Source organism: Xenopus laevis, chromosome 2S (genome assembly GCF_017654675.1).
Source record: "Xenopus laevis strain J_2021 chromosome 2S, Xenopus_laevis_v10.1, whole genome shotgun sequence".
Lineage (NCBI taxonomy): Eukaryota > Metazoa > Chordata > Amphibia > Anura > Pipidae > Xenopus > Xenopus laevis.
In genome coordinates this window covers 131,021,304-131,042,767 of record NC_054374.1, presented here as the reverse complement: position 1 = coordinate 131,042,767, position 21,464 = coordinate 131,021,304, and the positions used below count along the sequence as shown (strand labels likewise).

Below are 21,464 nucleotides of genomic sequence, written 5' to 3'. Positions count from 1 at the left end.
ACCCCTGGTTCTCCAGTCTCTCTTATGGAATAAAGAAAAAACATTGATAACCAGTAAATGATAGCCTTACAAATGATACTTGACATCAACCATGTATGGCACTAGGTGTACATCACTTATGTTGCACAAGAAATAATAATAATATCCAGAAGTGCCGTCTGTCTGCGGAGTTTTTTTTATATAGGGATAGTCAAATCCATGGTTCAGGGATCACATGCAGACCATCTGTGTTCAGATGTGGACCCAAAGCAAGGCAAATCAGGAGGAAACATTTTCCTGCTGCCTACATAGATTTTATGGGGTGCTTAGAAGATAAAGAACAAAGAAATTGTTGTGCCACATTCCATAAACACACGCACAATGATATTTCAATCCGTAAATCCTCTGACAACCAACATTGGGCTAATAAAAACACAAAATATTGTAGAACACCAGCAAAAACATATTGTGCTGCCCTTCTATTTATATAAGTAGGGGCAAATTACATGCTCAACACAACTGCAGTCTTATGTCAGCATCGAGCACCTGAAGTGATAAATGGGCCTGAGCTGCTTTATGAATATCAAGACCTCTTGAGACTTGTGTCTTGCTGAAATGTGTACATGTTATAATGTATGTAAGTAGGGTAGGTCAATATTATGGGAAACATGAACAATCATGTGAAGAAATGCAATTCTCCCAGGATATCTTTTCTATTATTTATCCAGGCTTACAGCTATGGCCCAACAGTTCCCTATTAACATCTAATAAGATATTTCTCTGAAGACCCTTATCTATACTCTTAAACTGTGGCCCACTGAGCTGCCAATCGTTTTCTGCCACTGGACAACAACCTGCCCAGAATAACAAGAAAATGAAACAGGTGGTGTTGCCAGGAATCTAACCCAAGTCTTGCAGAATCACAGAAATGGGTATGCATGCCGACAGTGCTCCTCATAAATGAGAGCAAAGGCTGAAAAGGACAAAACTATTTTGTTATTGTTTTCGGGACTACTCCAGAGCACTGGTTGGTTCCAAATGAATCTCCATCACATACAGTGAATATAAACTCACTGGTAAAAGGTATGTAGTTATGCAGCCAGCCAAATTATTTTTGTACCACTGCAGTGTTCTGCAATTGCTTGTGCCAAATCAGCAATACATATGAAATAAGTGCACAAATATTGGGAGTTGGGGTTATGATCAATGAAAGGTAAAAGGCAAATGGCTCAATGGGTCACCCCTCACATGCCATAAGCCTAACAAGACAGATATAATGCCCAAGTAATTCTTGACAATGGTCTTCAGGAATGTTCCGTATAAAGTATAAAGCCTGTTAAGAGGTACTGAAAACAAAAATCAAATGGGGTTTATAAAAGTAAATATTCAAATTTTTATTAGTCTTTAAAGGAATCTTGTCATCGGAAAACATGTTTTTTTTTTCAAATGCATCAGTTAATAGTGCTACTCCAGCAGAATTCTGCACTGAAATCCATTTCTCAAAATAGCAAACTGATTTTTTATATTCAATTTTTTTTTTTTTTACATTAATCTGACATGGGGCTAGACATTTTGTCAATTTCCCAGCTGCCCCCAGTCATGTGACTTGTGCCTGCACTTTAGGAGAGAAATGCTTTCTGGCAGGCTGCTGTTTTTCCTTCTCAATGTAACTGAATGTGTCTCAGTGGGACATGGGTTTTTACTATTGAGTGTTGTTCTTAGACCTACCAGGCAGCTGTTATCTTGTGTTAGGGAGCTGCTATCTGGTTACCTTCCCATTGTTCTTTTGTTTGGCTGCTGGGGGGAAAAAGGGAGGGGGTGATATCACTCCAACTTGCAGTACAGCAGTAAAGAGTGATTGAAGTTTATCAGAGCACAAGTCACATGACTGGGGGCAGCTGGGAAATTGACAATATGTCTAACCCCATGTCAGATTTCAGAATTGAATATAAAAAAAATTGTTTGCTCTTTTGAGAAATGGATTTCAGTGCAGAATTCTGCTGGAGCAGCACTATTAACTGATTTATTTTGAAAAAAAAAAAAATGTTTTCCTATAACAGTATCCCTTTAAGTCCAGTTTATTCTATGCAGTTGTACCAAACAGATGGTTGTGTGAAAACAGTGTCTCTAATTCATACAATAGAACTAGAGCTCACCATTAATAGGCCAAAGCAATAAATGTTTGATTTATATAAATAGGGCCCTACATCAGGCATGAACTGCCTGCAAATCCCCAGAAGGTGTTAAGAAATCAAGTGTCATGTTTGACGTTGTAGATTGAGGGATGCAGTGCTGTACCTTACACAAGGAAGGTAGGAAAGTAAAAGCACCATTCTAACCAAGAAGGAAATATTTATGGTTCAGCCAAAAATGTTGTATTCCAGGATAAACAATTAGAGCCTCCAACTTTTTTTTCCTCCTCCTTTTCTGAAATGTTCTGCTGAGCTGAAACATTCTGGCACTGAACAGGAACCTCAGCAGCAGTCTATCCCTATGGAGCCCCGAGTCCAGGTCATTAACATAATTGTTGCACAGGCTGAAATTGTGTATCCCGACTTAACACTGGTGGCCAGTCACACTTTGAGGCTGAATTCCATCTCTCACTGCATCCTACCCCCGCTGTTTCCATCCCCCATGGAATATCATTTAGCAAGATGGAATTTCCTCTGCATTCCTTTCACAGAGAGTCCTCCCATTTCATTTGCGGAACTGCCATGTAACACACCCCATTTGTGGTCAGCAGTAAGGGTTTGATTTAAATGTGTTCAGAGGGAGACATTGTAGTCTTAAAGAACAAAATCCATTTCATATTTAGCTCTGCTTGCATGGATTTTCCTCTGTGTAGCATAAAGTACATACAGATCAACAGGCAGCTTTTGAGTCCTGGAGGAAGAAGAGACATATGCCTACTCTGCCAGCCTATTCAATTTAGCATTTATGGGAAATGCACATATGAAAAATAGTACCCCCGATTACTAAATAAGTTAAGAATCAACCAAATCTCAAACTACTACATAAATTGTGAACGAAAAATTGTGTACCGAACGACATCGGTCAGAAAATCGATCAGTCTGGATAGAAGATTTTCATCATTCACAGTGAAATGTATCCATTGTCCAAATGTTTGCAGGACCAAGCAAGCAGCTACCCAAAGTTTCCCTGGCTTAAACGAGACAATATTGTTTGAAGTGGTGTTATTTAAATGATCATTTCAAGATAAGCTTGGTTTTACGATAATGAAAAGATCTTTTAAAAAAATCTTAACGTCTATGACCACCTTAAGTTAATGTTTGATATTTTTTTTCAAGAAAATCTGCAAGTCTATGAAGAGGTACAAGTTAACATTACAATAAAATAAGCTTCCATAAGCTACAGCCTAATCGTCATTTCCATACAGAGTATAAAGAAGAGTGCACCTTAATATTTTTATGTCTTTTAGACTTTAATGGGCATGGACAACCTTTTGAAACACAACAGTATGGTATTACCAAGACAGGATTCCTGGGGACAGCTTTTACAAACCTTCTGGGTTTCCCTGTATTCCTGTCTGAACTTCTAGACCCGATCCACTATGTGCTACTGTATATGTCAGGGTTGCTGCCTGCTCTCTAATATCCTTGGTGTCCAACAACCCATCTACTCAAGTTCTTTCTAGCTCAAATTCTAAACAGTCTATCCTTAAAACTACTAGTATTCCCAAGCTACTCTGGTAGGGCACAGGATAGAATAACAAATTCTTGGATTTTAAATACAGAGACCTGCATATGTAATATAAAGACATACATCGAGATATAATACAGCAAGATTAACAATTGTACAGATGCCTTACCCTATAGGATCATCAATTTATATAGTTCCAACAAGTTACACAGCACTTGACATTATTTTATAACAATTAGGGATGCACCAAATCCACTATTTTGGATTCATCCAAACCCCCAAAACTTTGTGAAAGATTTGGTCAAATAGCAAACCGAATCTGAATCCTTTGCATATGCAAATCAGGGGAAAGAAGGGAAGAAGAGAACCGTGCAAAACACAAAATGTTTACTTTCTTGCTTTTATGAAGAAAAGTCATGCGATTTTAAGGATTTAGATCCGTTCTGCCAGGCACAAGGAATCGGCCGAATACCAAACATAATCCTGTATACAATGTTTCAAATGTATACAAATGAGGGGTGGGAGTGTTCCAATAGTTCCTGCCAGAAGCACAGAAAAGGGGGGATAGCCAATCACAGCCCGGCAGTCACAAAAGCCATGCTCCAGTTCCCTAACAGGTCTGCCTAGCTGATGATTGGTTCTTTTTCACACAATTTGTCTCCTTTAATAAATGATGTACAAGCAATCTGTTTTCTAAACGGTCATGGAGAGGACTCCCTCTAAGTTTTGGTCTCATACACAATGAGTGCAATGGAATGTGTGTATGGACACATAATACTCTAGTCAATGGGGCATTCATGGCACTTTTGCCAAAATGCTAATTATTTAATATTTGACAGTAACTGGAAATTGCCAAGAATTCAGCAAGAATTTACTAGTCTGTCTCACCACATATGCAAGAAGATAGAGAACAAAGCAACAGGTATGAGGAGTTCCATAACAACGTCACTTCAGTAAAGCTAGCACCATATACAAACATGATGTACCAATAGCAAATAAAAAAGGCACCTAATTTTTTTTAGTTTAATGTTACATTGTGTATGAGGAAAGAGAAAAAATAATTCACATTTAGTAATATGTTACCAAGCCCCACATTAGGGCTTTACCATCAAGAAGGAGAAGAGGACCAAAGGCCAGAATATATTTTACAGTGCAGTGTAACATAAAAAGAGGAATAGAAATGGGTCTGTAAGACGGAACCATTTGGACAGTGTAAGTAAAACCATGTGAAAGATTCGGTTATAGAACACCCCTCTCTGTAGCAGAGACAATTTACTATCTCATCAGTCTAAAATCTGTGGAACTGGGAAATAAAGAGAACCTTTGCCTGACAGATGGCTATTTCAGGCAACAAGCGAATAATTGATTTCCGGATGGAGCTGTTCCCTTACGAATGCCAAGACTGGTGTAGTCATGTCTCACTTCACCTATGAATTGAGACAGAAATGTGACGGCTTACTGTGCAATCATTTTCCTCCCTGGTAAAAATAAGAGGATGTTTTTCAACTTGCTCAGCTCTGTGCTCATAGGAATGATGAAGGTGGGGTTGGCATATGCAACGGTCTAAAGTGTTCGACATTTTCATTTTTTCCTTTATTAGTAAGCGGATGGCATTTATTTAAAAACAGGAACATAAGCACAAATTTAGTTAAATGTCTCCTCAAAACCCATGGAGGAAAATCCTTAAAACCATTATTTTTTCAAATGGATTAGAATGTATTTGTATAGAGAATTAGGGAAATCTATTCTACATACCTAGCATTTATTTGTAGTTTCAAGCTAGAAAGATTCATTCAGATGAGTTTTTTTGTATATGTTGATTGTCCCAATTTGGGAAAAATTGGGAGGCTTAGACATGCAATGTTCTTGGGCAGTGGAAATAGCTCCATATGGTATAGCAGATGTGCATTCCAAAGAATACCAACAAAGTAAACGGTACTCCCATGTGCACCACAGTTCAAGTGCTGCCCTACTCATGACTCCCTCCCCATACACTAAATTTGTGGTAGTGTTCAATCTCTCCAAGAAATGTTAATGGCACGCAGTGATTCATTTGTGCTTTGTCCAAGTATCTTTTCCTGGAAAAAAAATCTTACCATAAGCAGTTAACTGCTGCAAATTAATTTGTGTTATAACTGGAAAATTAGATAATTGCATCATGGTGCCAGGGACCAGGGCAGATGCCCTTGTTTACATCAGCGTATAGATGTCATGCAAACATGTATTAGCCCAAAACAAAAATATACATATACCAAGGCTGAACAAGCACGTTGTAAGTGATTAGCTTGGTTCTACCAACTGCATGTAGAACAATGAAAGCAAAGATTTAATTTGCTGTCCAGGTTTACTACCCAGGGGCCAAATTGGCCTTCATTGGTAAATCAGGCTAATTCTTGTTACTATTCATTGTATTAAGCTTTAGTGCATTGAACTGGTTATGAATGAGCAGAGATTTTATTTTTCACAAAAGGGCAAAACATTTGCTCAGTTCATATCCTGTTGCAATTGAGAAAGTTCTTCAATGAAGTATAAGCAGAGGAAGTTATTGAACCAAATATTTCCTTCTCAAAACAATAAAAGGGCAGCTAAATAACTCAAACAAAAGCCATCCCGTGGTGATAGGTAATCCTGTGCATTTCCTCTGAGATGGAACATTCTGGGCACGCTTCCCAAACAGAGTGTTTACATCCAAAATCAACAGTACTGTGCTGCAACCCATGCAGTTTGCAATAAAATAGATTTTTTTTGTCATCTTCATATAATGGCAGAAATAAGATGACAAAACATAAATATCCAAATCTTGTTGATCTCTTCATTTTTTTTTTTTTCTTAGTATCACTTTATTACTCCAGTATACTCCAGAGGCACAGTATGAGTGAACCATTCAAATCTCAGGTGTAAATATGAAATTATTAGGTTTTAATTTTAAAGCAAACGTCTTGGAATATGGGGTGTAGAACATTTCTCCTTTACCAAAGTGCTATGAAAGCATGAGGATGAGTTCCATTATAACCTTACTACCTGGCAGTCTGGGTATTTATATCTCATTCATATCTTTTTGGAGGGTCAACATCAGCAGACCATTCTGTTTTGGAAGGACCTTATAGTAGTCTTATGATCTTGTCCAAACCACTCCCAAGTATGCTTCAATGAATATATTGTCATATTATAATGTTAATTTATAGGCTAGGCAAGAGTCTATTAGCCTTCCTAAAGTTCACACAATATACCATTTTTAAAAGCATATGGATTTATATACAGGTATGGGACATGTTATCCAGAATGCTCGGGACCTGGGGTTTTCCAGATAACGGATCTTTCTGTAATTTGGGTCTTCATGCCTTAAGTCTACTAGAAATTCATTTAAACATTAAATAAACCCAATAGGCTGGTTTTGCTTCCAATAAGGATTAATTATATCTTAGTTTGGATCAAGTACAAGATACTGTTTTATTATTACAGAGAAAAAGGAAATCATTTTTAAAAATTTGGATTATTTGTATAAAATGGAGTCTATGGGAGACAGACATTCTGTAATTCGGAGCTTTCTGGATATCGGGTTTCCAGATAAGGGATCCTATACCTGTATTGGTTTTGGCATTATGTTGCCAATTAAACAGCAGTTATTCAGCAGCAGATAGTGGCCCTCCAGGGCTGAAAAACATTTCCCAGAACTTTTCCAAGTTGAAGTCTGTCAACAGTGCCACAGTCATGGCAGTGGAAATTCAGGACTTTGGTCCCAGATATAAAATATTGTCATGTATTTCAAGACTCATAATATGAGAGGTTTCCAGATCGCTAGGATTTATTCAAACTGCTGTTTAATGAACGTGAACTCTGGTGTTAACAGGCTGTGCACACAAATTGCCACCGCATGATTAGGTAGACGATTGTCGGTGCTATTAGACGCGGTTCAATAAACCATTCCAACGCTGAGGCATAATCACAGTTCATTAACGAGTACAGTAACGAATGTAATAATGCTCCAAAAACAGTGATAACATTACTAGCACTAGTAACATTTATTCCAGAAAGTGGGCTCTACACACGCAGCTATGGGTAGGGTTCAAGAATGCAGGATGGGAAGGGAGGCATTCAAGAAAGATCACTTGCTCCAAAAAATGGAATGAAAGCTAAAGCTATTACTGCTGCACGTGTCAAAAGTGATGGCATTCCATCAAAAATGCAGGAGTTAAAAAAATAAATAAATAAAAGTTTCTGCTTGTATTCGATTATAAAAATGTCAGTTCATTCCATCCATACTGGTGCATGCATGACGTGAAGCAAAGGAAGCCACTACTTTTACCCACGGGCTTTGTAAATGAATCCTAATATATGATTTCCAAAACACTACATTAAAACTGCTTTTGCTTCTTCATTTTTCCCCTTGTTTATCTAAAACAGAAATATGGTATAGATGTTCCTTTAGATAGGGGCAGAATGGGAAACTTTCACTTGGGGCTTAGGGGCAAAGTGAAAATCTCCAGATGTGCCTGACAGCGTTTCTCTATGAAAGCTGCAGCCATGCAAGGCAGAGTCAGCAGAGACAGTTACAGCAGAACAGAACAGAGTGTGGCGGATATTTCTGCTACAATTATCCATAGCTGGGAGGATGTGCAACTGGTCTGAATTCATTATATTTTTTCCCCCATATATGAAACACTTGTCTTATGTATTTTATAATTTTATAACATATCTTTTATTTGGATAAAGATTTCTCACCTGAAATTCACTTCCATTTGGGAGACACACACACAAACACACTATATTTATCAGTGTATTCTGGGTACTTTGTGAGTTTAGTTAGTTTAGAGGTCCAAGCAATGTATGTGATGTGATGAATTCTTTTTGTAAATTCTATATACAACTTGTATTTTGCTAATTAAAGGCTATATATTAGATAGTAATTGTATGAGATACTCGTAGCAGAGACTTACGGAGATATATGTCTGTATTTAGGATAGTTTTTCCATAGGGGCCATAACTGAGTTTGAGAGCCCAGATCGAAGCTTTTCCACTGAGTCTATTTTGCTTTTTTCCTATACTAACAGGAATTAAATCTGAATTCTTTTTCCCTGTTTGAAATTCCAAAGGGAAGGAATTCAGAATTGCTCTCTTCTTTATTATTATTATTATTATGTATTTTAAGAGTGACAACATATTGCGCAGCTCCTTCTGTACTCTTCTGTTTCCAAAGAGTACCACTTATCAGGAAAAACCATACTCCAGAACCATACTCCAGGGAAGGCCATCTCCTATAGCAGTGATCCCCAACCAGTGGCTGGTGAGCAACATGCTGATCTCCAACCCCCTGATGTTGCTACAGAGGCCTCAAAGCAGGTGCTTATTATTGAATTCCTGGTTGGAGGCAAGCTTTAATTGCATAAAAATCAACTGTACTGCCAGAGCCTTCTGTACACTGCAAATTCAATTATGGGTTACCAATAGCAAATCATAACTAACTATTTTTTGTTTGTTTTTTAATTTGAATGTGGCTCACGGGTTGAAAACGTTGGGAACCCCTGTCTTATAGTATCAATTTTTAGGGGCAGTTAGTACCCTAGCAGCTAGTCAAGTGTTTGGAATGGCAGAATGGAAGATGACTTGGAAAGTTTAAAAAAAAATCCAGAAACTCCAATTTTAGAATGAAGCACTAATTTTTTTTTTTGCAAGAAACCTGGCAACCAGAAATAAAAGGGCAGCATTGAAAGAAAGAAAGTACATCAAAATCTACACATAATACAAAACGTTTCTCAGTTATGCAGTGCCAAATTCTAATATCTGTGCTACAGACAAAACACTGTTGTCTCTCTCTGAAACTGCTGATACCTTACTTTAAGGGCTAGTCCACACGGGGAGATAGCCACGCGTTTGCGGTCGCGGCGACAAAGCGCCGCGCCAGTCGCCGCGACCGGCGCAGGCGACAGTTTTGTATGGGCGCCTATGTAAAAACGCCTGTGCTAACCACACGAGGCGATGCGCTTTTCAACAGTCGCCTGAAAATGCCTCGCCAGGCATTTTCAGGCGACTGTTGAAAAGCGCATCGCCTCGTGTGGTTAGCACAGGCGTTTTTACATAGGCGCCCATACAAAACTGTCGCCTGCGCCGGTCGCGGCGACTGGCGCGGCGCTTTGTCGCCGCGACCGCAAACGCGTGGCTATCTCCCCGTGTGGAATAGCCCTAAGAAATGGGAGAGATGTTATCATAAAAGTGATAAACCTCTTTAATATTTCAGTAAATGCAATGCTCAGGGCTGGGTATCTACTGGATGGCGAGACAGTAATATCAAGAGGATGAAAAAAAATGTAACATTAGGAATCGAGCGTTACAAACTGTTGCAATAGCTACAGCAGATAATCTCTGCTAATCTCTGGCATTTAGCCACCACCAGTCTTCCTCAAAAGCCCTGGCACAACACACAGGGTTAAGGAAACCCACATGATCATTAGATGAAAGGAGAAAGATGTTTATCTTTATTTCAGACAATATTGTGGAACCGCAAGTAATAAGATTATTATCCTAAAGGCACAGCCTGCAATATCCAAATGACCGTACCATGGAATTCTTTACAGTTTAGGAGGAAATATGGTGGACATAGGAGAAAAGTCATAATTGTTGTGATGCTAAGGGGCTGGATCATTTCAGATAGAGTAAGCCAATTCTAATGAAGCATTGCTTCTATATTGTCTGAATTAGCGCCTTAGCCATACAGGCTGCTTGTCCATGCCAAGCTGTATCTCAGTATTGAAAGCCTTAGTAAAGTACATTTGGACAGCAGTTATAGCTCATATGAAGGTTAGAAATGTAGACAATAGTACTATAAGAAGTCTCAAAGCCAATGTCTGTAATCCTCAGCTATAAGTCACCTGCCAACATAAAACTCCAGAAAAATGTAGGGGCAACAAAGCAAGAGAGACAGAAGGGCTCTTTCAGTTGATTTCCATAAAGGAACTAGATATGTGCCATAAAGGATGATAACCATTTTTTTCTTTCCATAACCCCTTTAGGGCACTGGGAAATTATATTGCGTAGAGTAGACAATGAAACGCATGGCAAGAACCAAACACACTATTACTATAGTTTTTTTTTGTTTTTTTTCACTTTATAATTAGAAGCTGCTTTGGTTTTAGCCTTTACAAATATCTGTGAAAATAGTAGTATTTATATATACAGCAACAGCCGCGACCATACAACTTGCCTATGTAGAGACACTATACATTGACAACAGGATGGCCATAGAATGTATTTCTTAAGACATTTACTGTTGACCTTTTAGCAAGTCTTTTCAAAGAGGTCACAGATTATAGTAAACAATATTCAGAATTTTTCAATTTTTAGAATTTACCAATTTCTGCAATGTTGTTAAGTAATTATTATGAAAAAATGGAATGGAACATTACTGGTCAGCAGCTTATTGAGCATATAGGACATTGCTGGCTAGTATTTTAAAGTTAAATAGAAATACTCTGAATAGAAAGATTAATCAGGAGGTGGGGTGAGTGTCACGGTCAATACACCTTAGTTATACATGAGTGGCACATATCATTGACCTTGACAAAGCATTTACTGGCTGCAACATAAACCGGCATCCAAACTAAAAAGTGCTTCAAAGATATTTCATCTTGTAAGCAGCACGACACAATCTCAGCAGGGACAGATCATTAAATATTAATGCAGCAGCAACGTTGAAAATATGGTTTCCTTTGTCAGACTAGTTGTTCCTCATCATTTAAAATATTTTCTTTGGGATTTAAAGCTGCATATCTGCATATGCAGTTATTGTAATTTAGTGATAACGCTTAGGGGACAAGTGCCAGAGGAATGACATCCTAATACCATGGATACTGGTTGTTTTGTGGATCATGTTTGCTCGGTTCTCCTCTGACAACAATAGAACAATACCAGCAAAGGATAAATCCCGACCGGCATCTTTTACATGCATGGCCAGTCTGCAGGACCATCTTTCTTATAGCAATCTTTATGTTAATGATTCATCATTCTGTATAACAAACTATCAATCTTACAGAAGCAGACATTTATTGAAGTGTATTTGTTTATCGGTTTATATTTAATACATACTCCCCTATACAGACAACATTAAATGGGCATGCTGCGATAAACATACTTTTTTTTTGCTTATGTAAATAATAAATATATATGGTTTATGCCATTTCTTGAGCTCAACAGTGCCAAAGTGAAACTGAAAGTACTTCTGTTTTACAACTTCCAAGTTATTCAGAGCAATGGTAAGAGGAGGAGAGGGCAGTTAATCAATTAATTCCAGTTAAGCTGTCATATACTGAATTCCAGTAAAGTTCTCATATAATGAATTCCTCTTTGTCAGTGAGCCTCTAACAGCAGCTGAAATGAAAAATCTTATGATAAAAATTGATCTGTATGGCCCTCCCGTTACAAGAGAAACTTTCTTGATCAAAAAGTGATCGTCTCACAAGTTGGCTAATTTCTTGTTGACTGACCAACAAAAAAAAACCATTACTCACACCTCCCAGAAAATATCCAACCAAGTCAGCTGCACAATTACCTCATTCATGGGCGTGATCGAGTTGTACAAATATCCAGCAAGTAGATACTGAAAAGTCTAGTAATGTACTCACAGCTTTAACGTTAGCCACTTTAGCTGTGAGTGGGACCTACCCAATCAATGTATGGCAGAAAATTGCCCAGATACCATTTGGGTAGACCAATCAGATTGCCCCTTACACAAATGTACCGCATATATGGCCACCATTAGACATGCATTTGACAACACAGCATATCTGCCAGGGTACAGTGTGTTGGCAAATCAGGAAGGGACACTGTTCCAATCAAAACAACAGAAAGGTATCAGTACTGGATACTGTGTCTCTCAAACGTATGTTAACAGCCCCCCCCCCCATCTACTTAAGAGCTTTACCAACTTCTTGATATCATTCTAACATAACCATGCCCTTGAAATGCGGTATGAGAAATATTATTGGCCCATGTATGGGGTCGTCCTGATCGATATCTGGCCGAAAGTCGGGCAGGTTAAAAAATCCCGTTGGATTCGGTCGCATCTTTTTGTTCACACAATCTGACTGCACGTATGCCCTCCATTCTGATCCAATCATTGGGCCCTAGGGCCCACGATCGGATCAGCCTAATATCACCCACCTTAATGTGGGCATATTGGGGAGAGAATCTCCTTGTGTATGGCCACCTTTAGAACCCTCAATGTATGCTGACAGATGCTGGGATCCACATGTGAGTACAGTCCAAGCCATAATGTGTAGATATGAAGTACAAGCACACTAAAGAATAAACATGTTCCTTCCTCAGTTGTATCTTGCATAGAGCTCATCACTTGTGTGCCATACATTCAAACTTCTTGGATCTGACAAGTAAATCTCTTAAACCTTCTGTTTGCAAAGATGGCACTGTCAGTTACATAATAGTGGATCACTCATGGCCTGTTGACTTTGCAAAGGCTGATTCTAAGACCAGTGATGTTGCCATGGTCATTATTTTGTTACCACTACTCATAGAACCAAATATATTAGCACAGATTGGGCAAAGTAAAGGAATGATTCCAACTTATCTGTAGAAAAACAAAATACAGAATTTGACCACTGCAATTGAAAAAGAAATTGTCAGAAGCCAGGTACTTTGCTTCCCTAAGCTTTTAGCTCATGGTGCAATAGCCGGTCATCTGGCAAGCCAGGGAACAATATGGGTGTCTGCCTCCAGAACCCCTAAGAACCTGGACTTAACAACCAGATAACTGCTATCTTTTCAATTGGAGTGTTACTGAACAAAAAGCTAAGTTATTAACTGGTCTTAATTTTTTATGACTTTTGAAAGATCACGGAGCGTATCATAGGAAAAGGTAATTTAAAAGTGAACTACTCCTTTAATATCGCAGCCATAATATCCATAATTTCCATGAGAAGGTCCCTGGTTCTGAAAACAGACCAACTTCACTAAATTCCGTTCCAAATGACCGTTCTTACTCTATACCCTATTGTTATTGGAAAGGGAATTTTTTCAAACCTGCCCTTGCTATAACCATGGCCATTAATCATGTCATGTATTAGGGGTGGTCTTCAACATGATTCTCAAAGGCCTGCACCTGTGCCGCCTACGAAGCAGAGAGAAATATATAAATGGACTATGAACAATTTGTATTGAATAATCAGATGCAACATAGCCATGTACTGATGTTTTTTCTGCTGCCTCTGGACCTTAAGTGACCTTCCAAACACCTAGTATCCCAATAAATATCTAGACAAAGAATTGCTTCAGAACACCATAGAATTGTCATCCCTTCCAAGTGAAAGATTTCACAAACGTTGTTTCCTGACCTATAAAATTATGTAAACACATGCTCAGCCCAATGTTACAGACTGGGTGGTATTGTAATTATGCTGCAGAAACAAACCAGTGCATTGTAGCATTGTACAAGGGATGGAGAGAGATTTTGTCCGAGACCAGAATGTAAGGCCGCTATGCCCTCTATATAGAGTGGAAAATATTAAAAAGAGAATCCTTGGCCAACACTTGCCTGTTTCATAATTTAATACATAAACCATGTAGCAGAATCTGCCTACTGCACCTTTAAATAGACCTACATTGGATATAAAGGCATAGCTTACAGGGCAGCCCACAAAATGGTCAAGACTGTTCCTGTAACCAAAGAGGTATGCATGAGCTGATGGGAAAAGTGGTTGACAGGAAACATTTGAAATAGTGTGCAATCTTCAGCCTGCAGTCTCTACAATACCCTACAACCATGAGAGGGTGCTGGGAGTTGTAGTCCAAAATAAAAGAGTATGGAAAGATCAAAGCCTCTGCTAAATTCTCATTCTTTCTGCAATAAATATCATTCTCTTTCAATGCCACCTCCTCCCTACAGGATGAGTGTTTTAAAGAAAATAAATGGAATCTTGGTTTCCAGGCAACATGAATATGATGAGCCAGAACTAGAAAACTCTTCATCACCTTTCAACAAAATAAAATTAAAGGTAAACTAAAGCTGAATGTGTCAAACCCCTAAATAGGAGTGTTCCTACAATCCTCTAAGGCATCATCACACTTCTGGTCTGTTCAAGGTTAATGGGTACACTCCTTTGTTGTCTAACACAGTCAGTAATCACCCGGTTAGAGTTAGTAAGAAACGCTCATCTGTACGAGACCTAAGTTGCTCTATCTCACAACACTAAACCGGGTGATTGCGGTTACTCTGGCGATTCCTATTATGAACATGCAGCGTTGCATATAGAATTCATTATGTGGAATACAATAACTTTTTGTTTGTTGCTTTTTTTTTTTTTATAAGAACAATTTCACAAGGAATTTTGTGACCAATACAAAACATGCCAACTGCTACATAACTATAGTAATGACCATATTGTTTTCATTTAAGAGCAGCTGGCTTAAAGGGGTTGTTCGCCTTCAATACTTTTAGTTCAGCAGAAAGACTTTTTCCAGTTACTTTCTATTTTCTCTTTGTGACCGTTTTTTCTAATATTGATATGTAAAGTTTAATTTTTCTCCTTCTAAGGGTTAGTTCACACAGGGCGTTTTGGGGAGATTTGGTCGTCTGGCGACTAATCGGCTCGTTTTTGCGGCGACCAATCTCCCCAAACACCTTCCCTGTTCCTGCACCGACTAAAAGGAAAAAACGCCGGCGCTAATCACACGCGGCGATTCCTCATGAGGCAACTTTGGGCGACTTCGGAAAATGAACTGCCGCGTGTGATTAGCGCCGGCGTTTTTTAATTTTATCTGGTGCAGCAACATGGAAGGAGTTTGGGGAGATTGTTTGCCGCAAGAACGAGGCGATTAGTCGCCAGGCACCCAAATCTCCCCAAAACGCAGTGTGAACTAACCCTAAAAGCAGCTCTGGTGGGGGGGGGGGAGAGATTTGTTATCTTTGTCCCTGCTGAGCAGAATCCCTGAGTTTCATTAAAAGGCAGCTGTTACAATAGTTGCTAATATACCCACAGATGCTGCTGAGAAATGTATCAAATAATTGTATCAACTAAAAGTAACAAATTGTAAGAGTTCAGAATACTCCTGGATCACTGAGCTGCCAGACTGAAACACCAGAGACAGGAACATTAAAGGAGACATTTTGTTTAAAAAATAAGAATGTACCAGTGCATTATACTCATTTAGATATAGAGGAATTGTGCTTTAAAAAGTAGTGTTTGCGGCTGATTTATTGAATATTTGCATCTAAAACAACACCTCTCAGTTGCTGGAAAGCCCTTCCAATAAGACCTGTACATTTTACTTGCTGCTAACCTTAGTTGTCTACACAGACTATAGAGTGTGATGGTACAAATCACTTAAAAATATCAAGTCAGTAAACTACTACAATTACATTTTTTCTTTTTTTCTTCCCCCTCCCCTTATTTATTAAGCAATATATTTTATATACATATGATCAAAGTGCTATTGGTGTTTCCTTTATACACTGATTATTCATTTACAGTTTAATAATGTAGAATATCTTTGTGACAGTTTCTTCCATTTAACAGCTTGATCCAAAACTTTACTTTGCAAAGTGATTACAGGTATGGGATCCATTGTCCAGAAAGTTTTGGATTACAGAAAGGCCATCTCCAATAGACTACATTATAATCAAATAATCCAAATTTTTTAAAATTATTTCCTTTTTCTAGGTAATTAGAAAACAACACCTTGTACTTGATCCAAACTAAGATATAAATAATCCTTATTTGAAGCAAAATCGTCCTATTGGGTTTAATTAATGTTTACATGATTTTCTGGTAGACTTAAGGTATGAAGATCCAAATTACAGAAAGATCAGTGATCCAGAAAACCCCAGGTCCCGAGAATTCTGGATAACAAGCCCCATACCTGCACTAGATTTGAACCTAAAAGGTATTAAACTAGAACATATGAAAAAGTTTTTGGTCTAATGGTTGGAGATAATTTAAATTAGTGCAGATTAAGTTATCAGCCACAATATTGGTATTACGATGACTGACTGTGGCATATGCCACTCTTGGTCAGATGCTGACTAGTGATGAGCGAAATCTTTCGCCAGGCATAACCATGTTACGCCATGAAAAAGACGCCCATACACTCCAATGGGTGAAAAAAAAATTGTTGCACATCAAAAAATATTTGTCCCCCATAGACTTCAAAGAATTTGGGAATTTATCAACGTTTTACGATTTTTTTGGTAAAGCAAAACGGGTCACATTGCCCATCGCTAATGCTGACCCCAATGGAGGCAGTCAACAGGTAGCCTGGTTCTCTGCTTTGGGTGATCAACACTAGTACAATTATGCCACAATTATACAATCAACCACAGACAGATCATATTGTTTTACATGAAACAGTACAAAAAAATCTGGCCCGGCAAAGCCAGTTTTAGGCAAAATTCATAAAAGATATACACCAACGGTATCAAATTGCAACTTAAGTCCAAAATCATTATTGTCTAGAACATTTTATCAGGATATGTGGCTGCACAATTACAGCATCCATGGACAGTCAAAGTTTGATCCCTGATCTCTTCACCTTCAAACATCTTAAGACTGGCTAATCTGTTGAAGCCCTCAGATGTAGAACTGGCACCTCTCAACTTTAAATATCAGACACATATGGGAATCACACTACAAATGGGTAATTAGTACTCAACATAAACATGTTGCACTGCCATTCTATCCAACAGACATTACTCAACGGAGTATTATGGAAATGAAGCAGGTGTTTGGAGGAGTGGTTAAACATACTTAGAAAGTCTAGTCTAGTTTAGTCTTAGGCCCTTGCTTACAAGTTGAAGGAAGAGTTTCCACACATGGTTGGGTGTCAGTGGTACTTAAACCACTTTATTTATTTGCTTGGGACTTAATTATGCACGCAAATGGTACAGTGAACGATTGTTCCAGATGACACAGGCATTGTTGGCAAGGCGGGGTCTGTAATAATACTCACACAGATATCTCAGTATAAATACCTATGCTGAACCTTCCCATGAGTGAAAACACTGTTGATGGCACTGAACAAGCTACTCTCCAGGTTATAGCCTCTACTAACTACTCTAGTGTAAAGAGTGAGATAGAATATACAGTCTAACCTGTGTCTTTGTAGTCCTCATTTACATTTTCTTATGTTGCTGACTGCCAGCACTATGTATTTTTAGCCTAGTCCCCTATCACCGAGGCCTCCATAGCCACATACTGTACACACCTTCCTTCTTGTAAAAATAAATAAATAGTCCAGAGGCCTTACATAGCTATGTCCTCTATATTTTATCAGATCTGCAGAGTCAGAAGCAATTTAGGGTATCTGAAGCCGGAGTTGTCAAAAATGTACAGACTCTGACTGCTAATAACTTTAAATATAATATACGCACTGAAAATAACCAAATCAGATTTAAAGCTTCTATGAAGGAGGATATGGCAGAAGTAATTATGTTTCTAAGAACAATACTTTAATTTTGGATTTAACAGCTATTCTACAGCTGTATGTCAGGTTCACTCAATATAGAAGTTGTTTTGAGGTTTTCCAATTGGTTTTGGTTTATGTAGTTTAACTTTGATTTTGGTTTAGAATTAGCAACGCGTGTGGTTTAAATTTTTGAGCTTTGGAAGTGATAAAATCCCTTGTATGTTGTGTACTTAACTTTCAACCAACATGGAAAATACAGTATATTCAAAAAAAAAAAAAAAAAACAGAGGATTCGGAGTAGTCGGAGTTGAAGCATTTATGTACCAACTACACAGCCCTGTATTTTATGACCCAGGTAAATGTACCCTGACATACCTGCTCAGTTTCTCAATTGACAGATACAATACTTATTGGTCCCAATCTGCCAAAAGGGTTACATAGGGTATTGTAAACAGCACTGGTCTATACCATGTTAAGATGAAAGACACAGAAGCACTGGGGTGTACCCAATGAAGCATGGAAAAACAAAGTTGTACACTATACTATAATACATAAATGTGTGTCCTATGCCCTTCATCTTTTATAGGAATGATATAAATAAGTAACCGATAAGCACCCCAAGACAGCAGCACCATAGATCGGCGGCACTACGTTCAAGAAAACAAAATGGTTTATTAAATAAAAGCTCCAACTTTAACAAACAAGCCTAGCAGTTCAGTTTTTCTAGGTGCAAAAATAAATCAATGAAGCTGCTCTTACTGGCGTAAAACTTAGTGGCTTTTCTATGATGCCGTTATTTGTTCTGATCTTGACCCAGTTTTGAAACAGCTATCAAAGGGAGCAACATAAAGTGGAGCAAAGCTTCTTTTATTAATCAATGGTATCTTCTTCAGCAACAAGGTTCTTACTAGCGGCTCAACCGAATAAATGCTCATCATTTGGTAAACTTCCACTGGTCGGATACAGACACCAAAAACTTATTTATGTATATAAAATGTTGCCTATATATTACGTATTTACATTTAATGCACAAGAAAATATACTTCAAAGTTCGAAGGCCAGTTTTAATGCTGATTTTGGTTACTGTGTTGGCGTATTTGCTGGAATCTTCAATGCTCAGAATGGATGAGGTGGAGGGGGAAAAAAAAAAAAGTTAGCCAAATCCAACAGGAATGAGATCATGCAGCGGACTCCTCTAACATCTGGCTCGCAAACAAGCCCATAACCAATGAATCTCCCCTTCTGTCCCTGCCTGTGTTAAATGCCATGTCACGCACTGGAGGAGCACTGCAGCCCCACTGTGTAGAGAGGAAGCCGCTGATGTGGTTGCAGATGAGGTTTGCAAATAGCAATGGAGATGCCTTCACAATGTCAGCCTTGTTTCCCTCGTCAACAACCCTCACCGCTTCCAAGTGATGCCATTAAGAGAAAAAAAAAAAAAACACCGAAATCAAACGACATAGTGTCAACAAAGAAATAACCTTCATGCCCACTGCTTCTAAACCTTGCCCGACACGGCCCCTTTTGTACAAGAGTGTGGGAATATAAAGGTAGCTCACATGCCACTCACACTGGGCCTATGTGAATGCATATTTCATATGCACCTAGATTGCTTTTCTGCATCAGTTAACTGGGATACAGGCGAGCGCACTCCCATTTCTAGGATGGGATACGGAGAACTCATTTAACCCACACATGACAGCGTTTTCAATAGGATGAAGGTATCCCGGGAAGCTGTTCATTGCAAAACCCAGGGAGAATTCAATTGGCTTCCATGCCATGCAATGTTGAGAGGCAATGGGTTGAGTACAGTATCCTCACACAAGACAAAAAGAGATTTATATTCTATATAAATAATGAGAAAGTTGGCTGGGTAAATACGCCGCTGATAAATAGGCCCATACGTCAGCTGCTTTATAGCTAATCAATAGAAAGGGATAGCCATTGATTTAATGAGATGCACACAGGAAAGACAAGGGCTGTGGATCATTTATTATTTCCATCCATTATGAAGACACCCATGGTAATATAAAGAAACCAGAATGAGGTTAGCAAACAGAGGGGCCGATTTCCGAAACCGATTATTGCAATGAATGAAGGAAAGAGATCCTCAGAAAGAAAAGCAATCACCCATCCCCCTCCCTTGCAAGAGAAGGGCACCTCTGGAACACATTAGATACAATTGTTACAATACAAGTTGCTCTGATTGGTGTATGAATTGCCTTTGATTAGAGGAAGAACTGGAGTGGCCTGCAAAGCCCTAATGGTAAGGGAGGAGCTGGACACAGGGGCTAGAGGGAATGCTGGGAGTTGTAGTCGGGTATAATTGCTGCATAGAATGTAGGACTGAATATCTCTCAGCTGTGTGTGTTGCAGCCATCCTAGTGTTCCTGAGATGCCAATGCGATTAGCAGGCCTGCAGAGAAGGAGGTGAGCAGCACAGAGAAACCTTTAGCCCATTCCCCCCTCACACAGCAGTCCTGGAGGCAGTCGGTTGCGCCGCGCAGCACAAAGCAGCAGCAGGAATGTTCTACTCACCGTCGTTGACAGAGGTCGCCAGAACGTGCCAGCAACAATACAGTAATCCCAATGCGATTCCAGCTGCAACATCTGTCCTGGGAGACGGCATTGTGGGGGTGAAGGACTAGCAGGGGTTAAGGTGGGGAGGGGGTGCCTTGATCCAGCGCTTTATCCCTCGCCTGGCAGCCTCCCTCCTCCTCCTCCTGATTCCTTGATATCCACACGCCAGTGGCCACAGAGGGGAAAACGCGAAATCACCCAAAAACGTGAACAATTAAAGGAGGGGAGGCTGAGGCCAACAGCAGCAGCGGGGCTTCCAATGGGCTGCACACTCTCTATTCCAGTGCTGGGGAAGGGCTTGATAATGGCAAATGGGGGGTTTGGAGTGAGGGGCATATGCAATCCTAGCGATTCCCCTTCTCGCCCGGCAACAGCGGCAACCTGACTGGATATCCCCCCCTGATTGAGGAATCCAGCAGTGTTGTTAATGAGAAGGGGAAAGGCTGGGGAGAGACTATGTGTGGGAGGGAGGGAGGGGAGGGAAAGGGGGCGTGTCCCGTTCACTCGAGCCCTCCTCCAGCTCTTGGGATAAGCAGGCTGCGGCTGATGATGTGCTCTGCTTTGCAAAGGGTGGGGGTGGTCTCTAACCTGTGGCTTCTCTGCTGGGAGTCCCAGTCAGGGCCTGGTCTGAGAATTGCCTGGAGTCCTCAGCACAATGTCGCTGTTAGCTGCACAGAGAAGAACACATGAACAGTATTGGGGGGAATGTAATAAAAGTCGGTAACGGGAAATATACTTGCAATGAGAAAAGTTGTGCCTCTGTGCGAATTTAATATCGCTTTTGCTAACCCCGAAACTGTCTAGCGACAGTGGAAGAAGGTTTGCGAATTGTATAGTGC

The 21,464-nt window shown here is 39.4% G+C and overlaps 1 protein-coding gene across 1 annotated transcript in view; it reads right to left on the bottom strand.

The window, feature by feature from the left end:
• lrp1.S (LDL receptor related protein 1 S homeolog) overlaps positions 1–21,052 on the bottom strand; it is a 190,408-nt gene extending 169,356 nt beyond the window's left edge. Inside the window, 1 exon segment of the mRNA XM_018250057.2 lies at positions 20,584–21,052. Within this exon segment, the coding sequence (XP_018105546.1) occupies positions 20,584–20,674 (91 nt within the window). The 5' untranslated portion in view covers positions 20,675–21,052.
• Between the last annotated feature and the right edge of the window lie 412 nt (positions 21,053–21,464).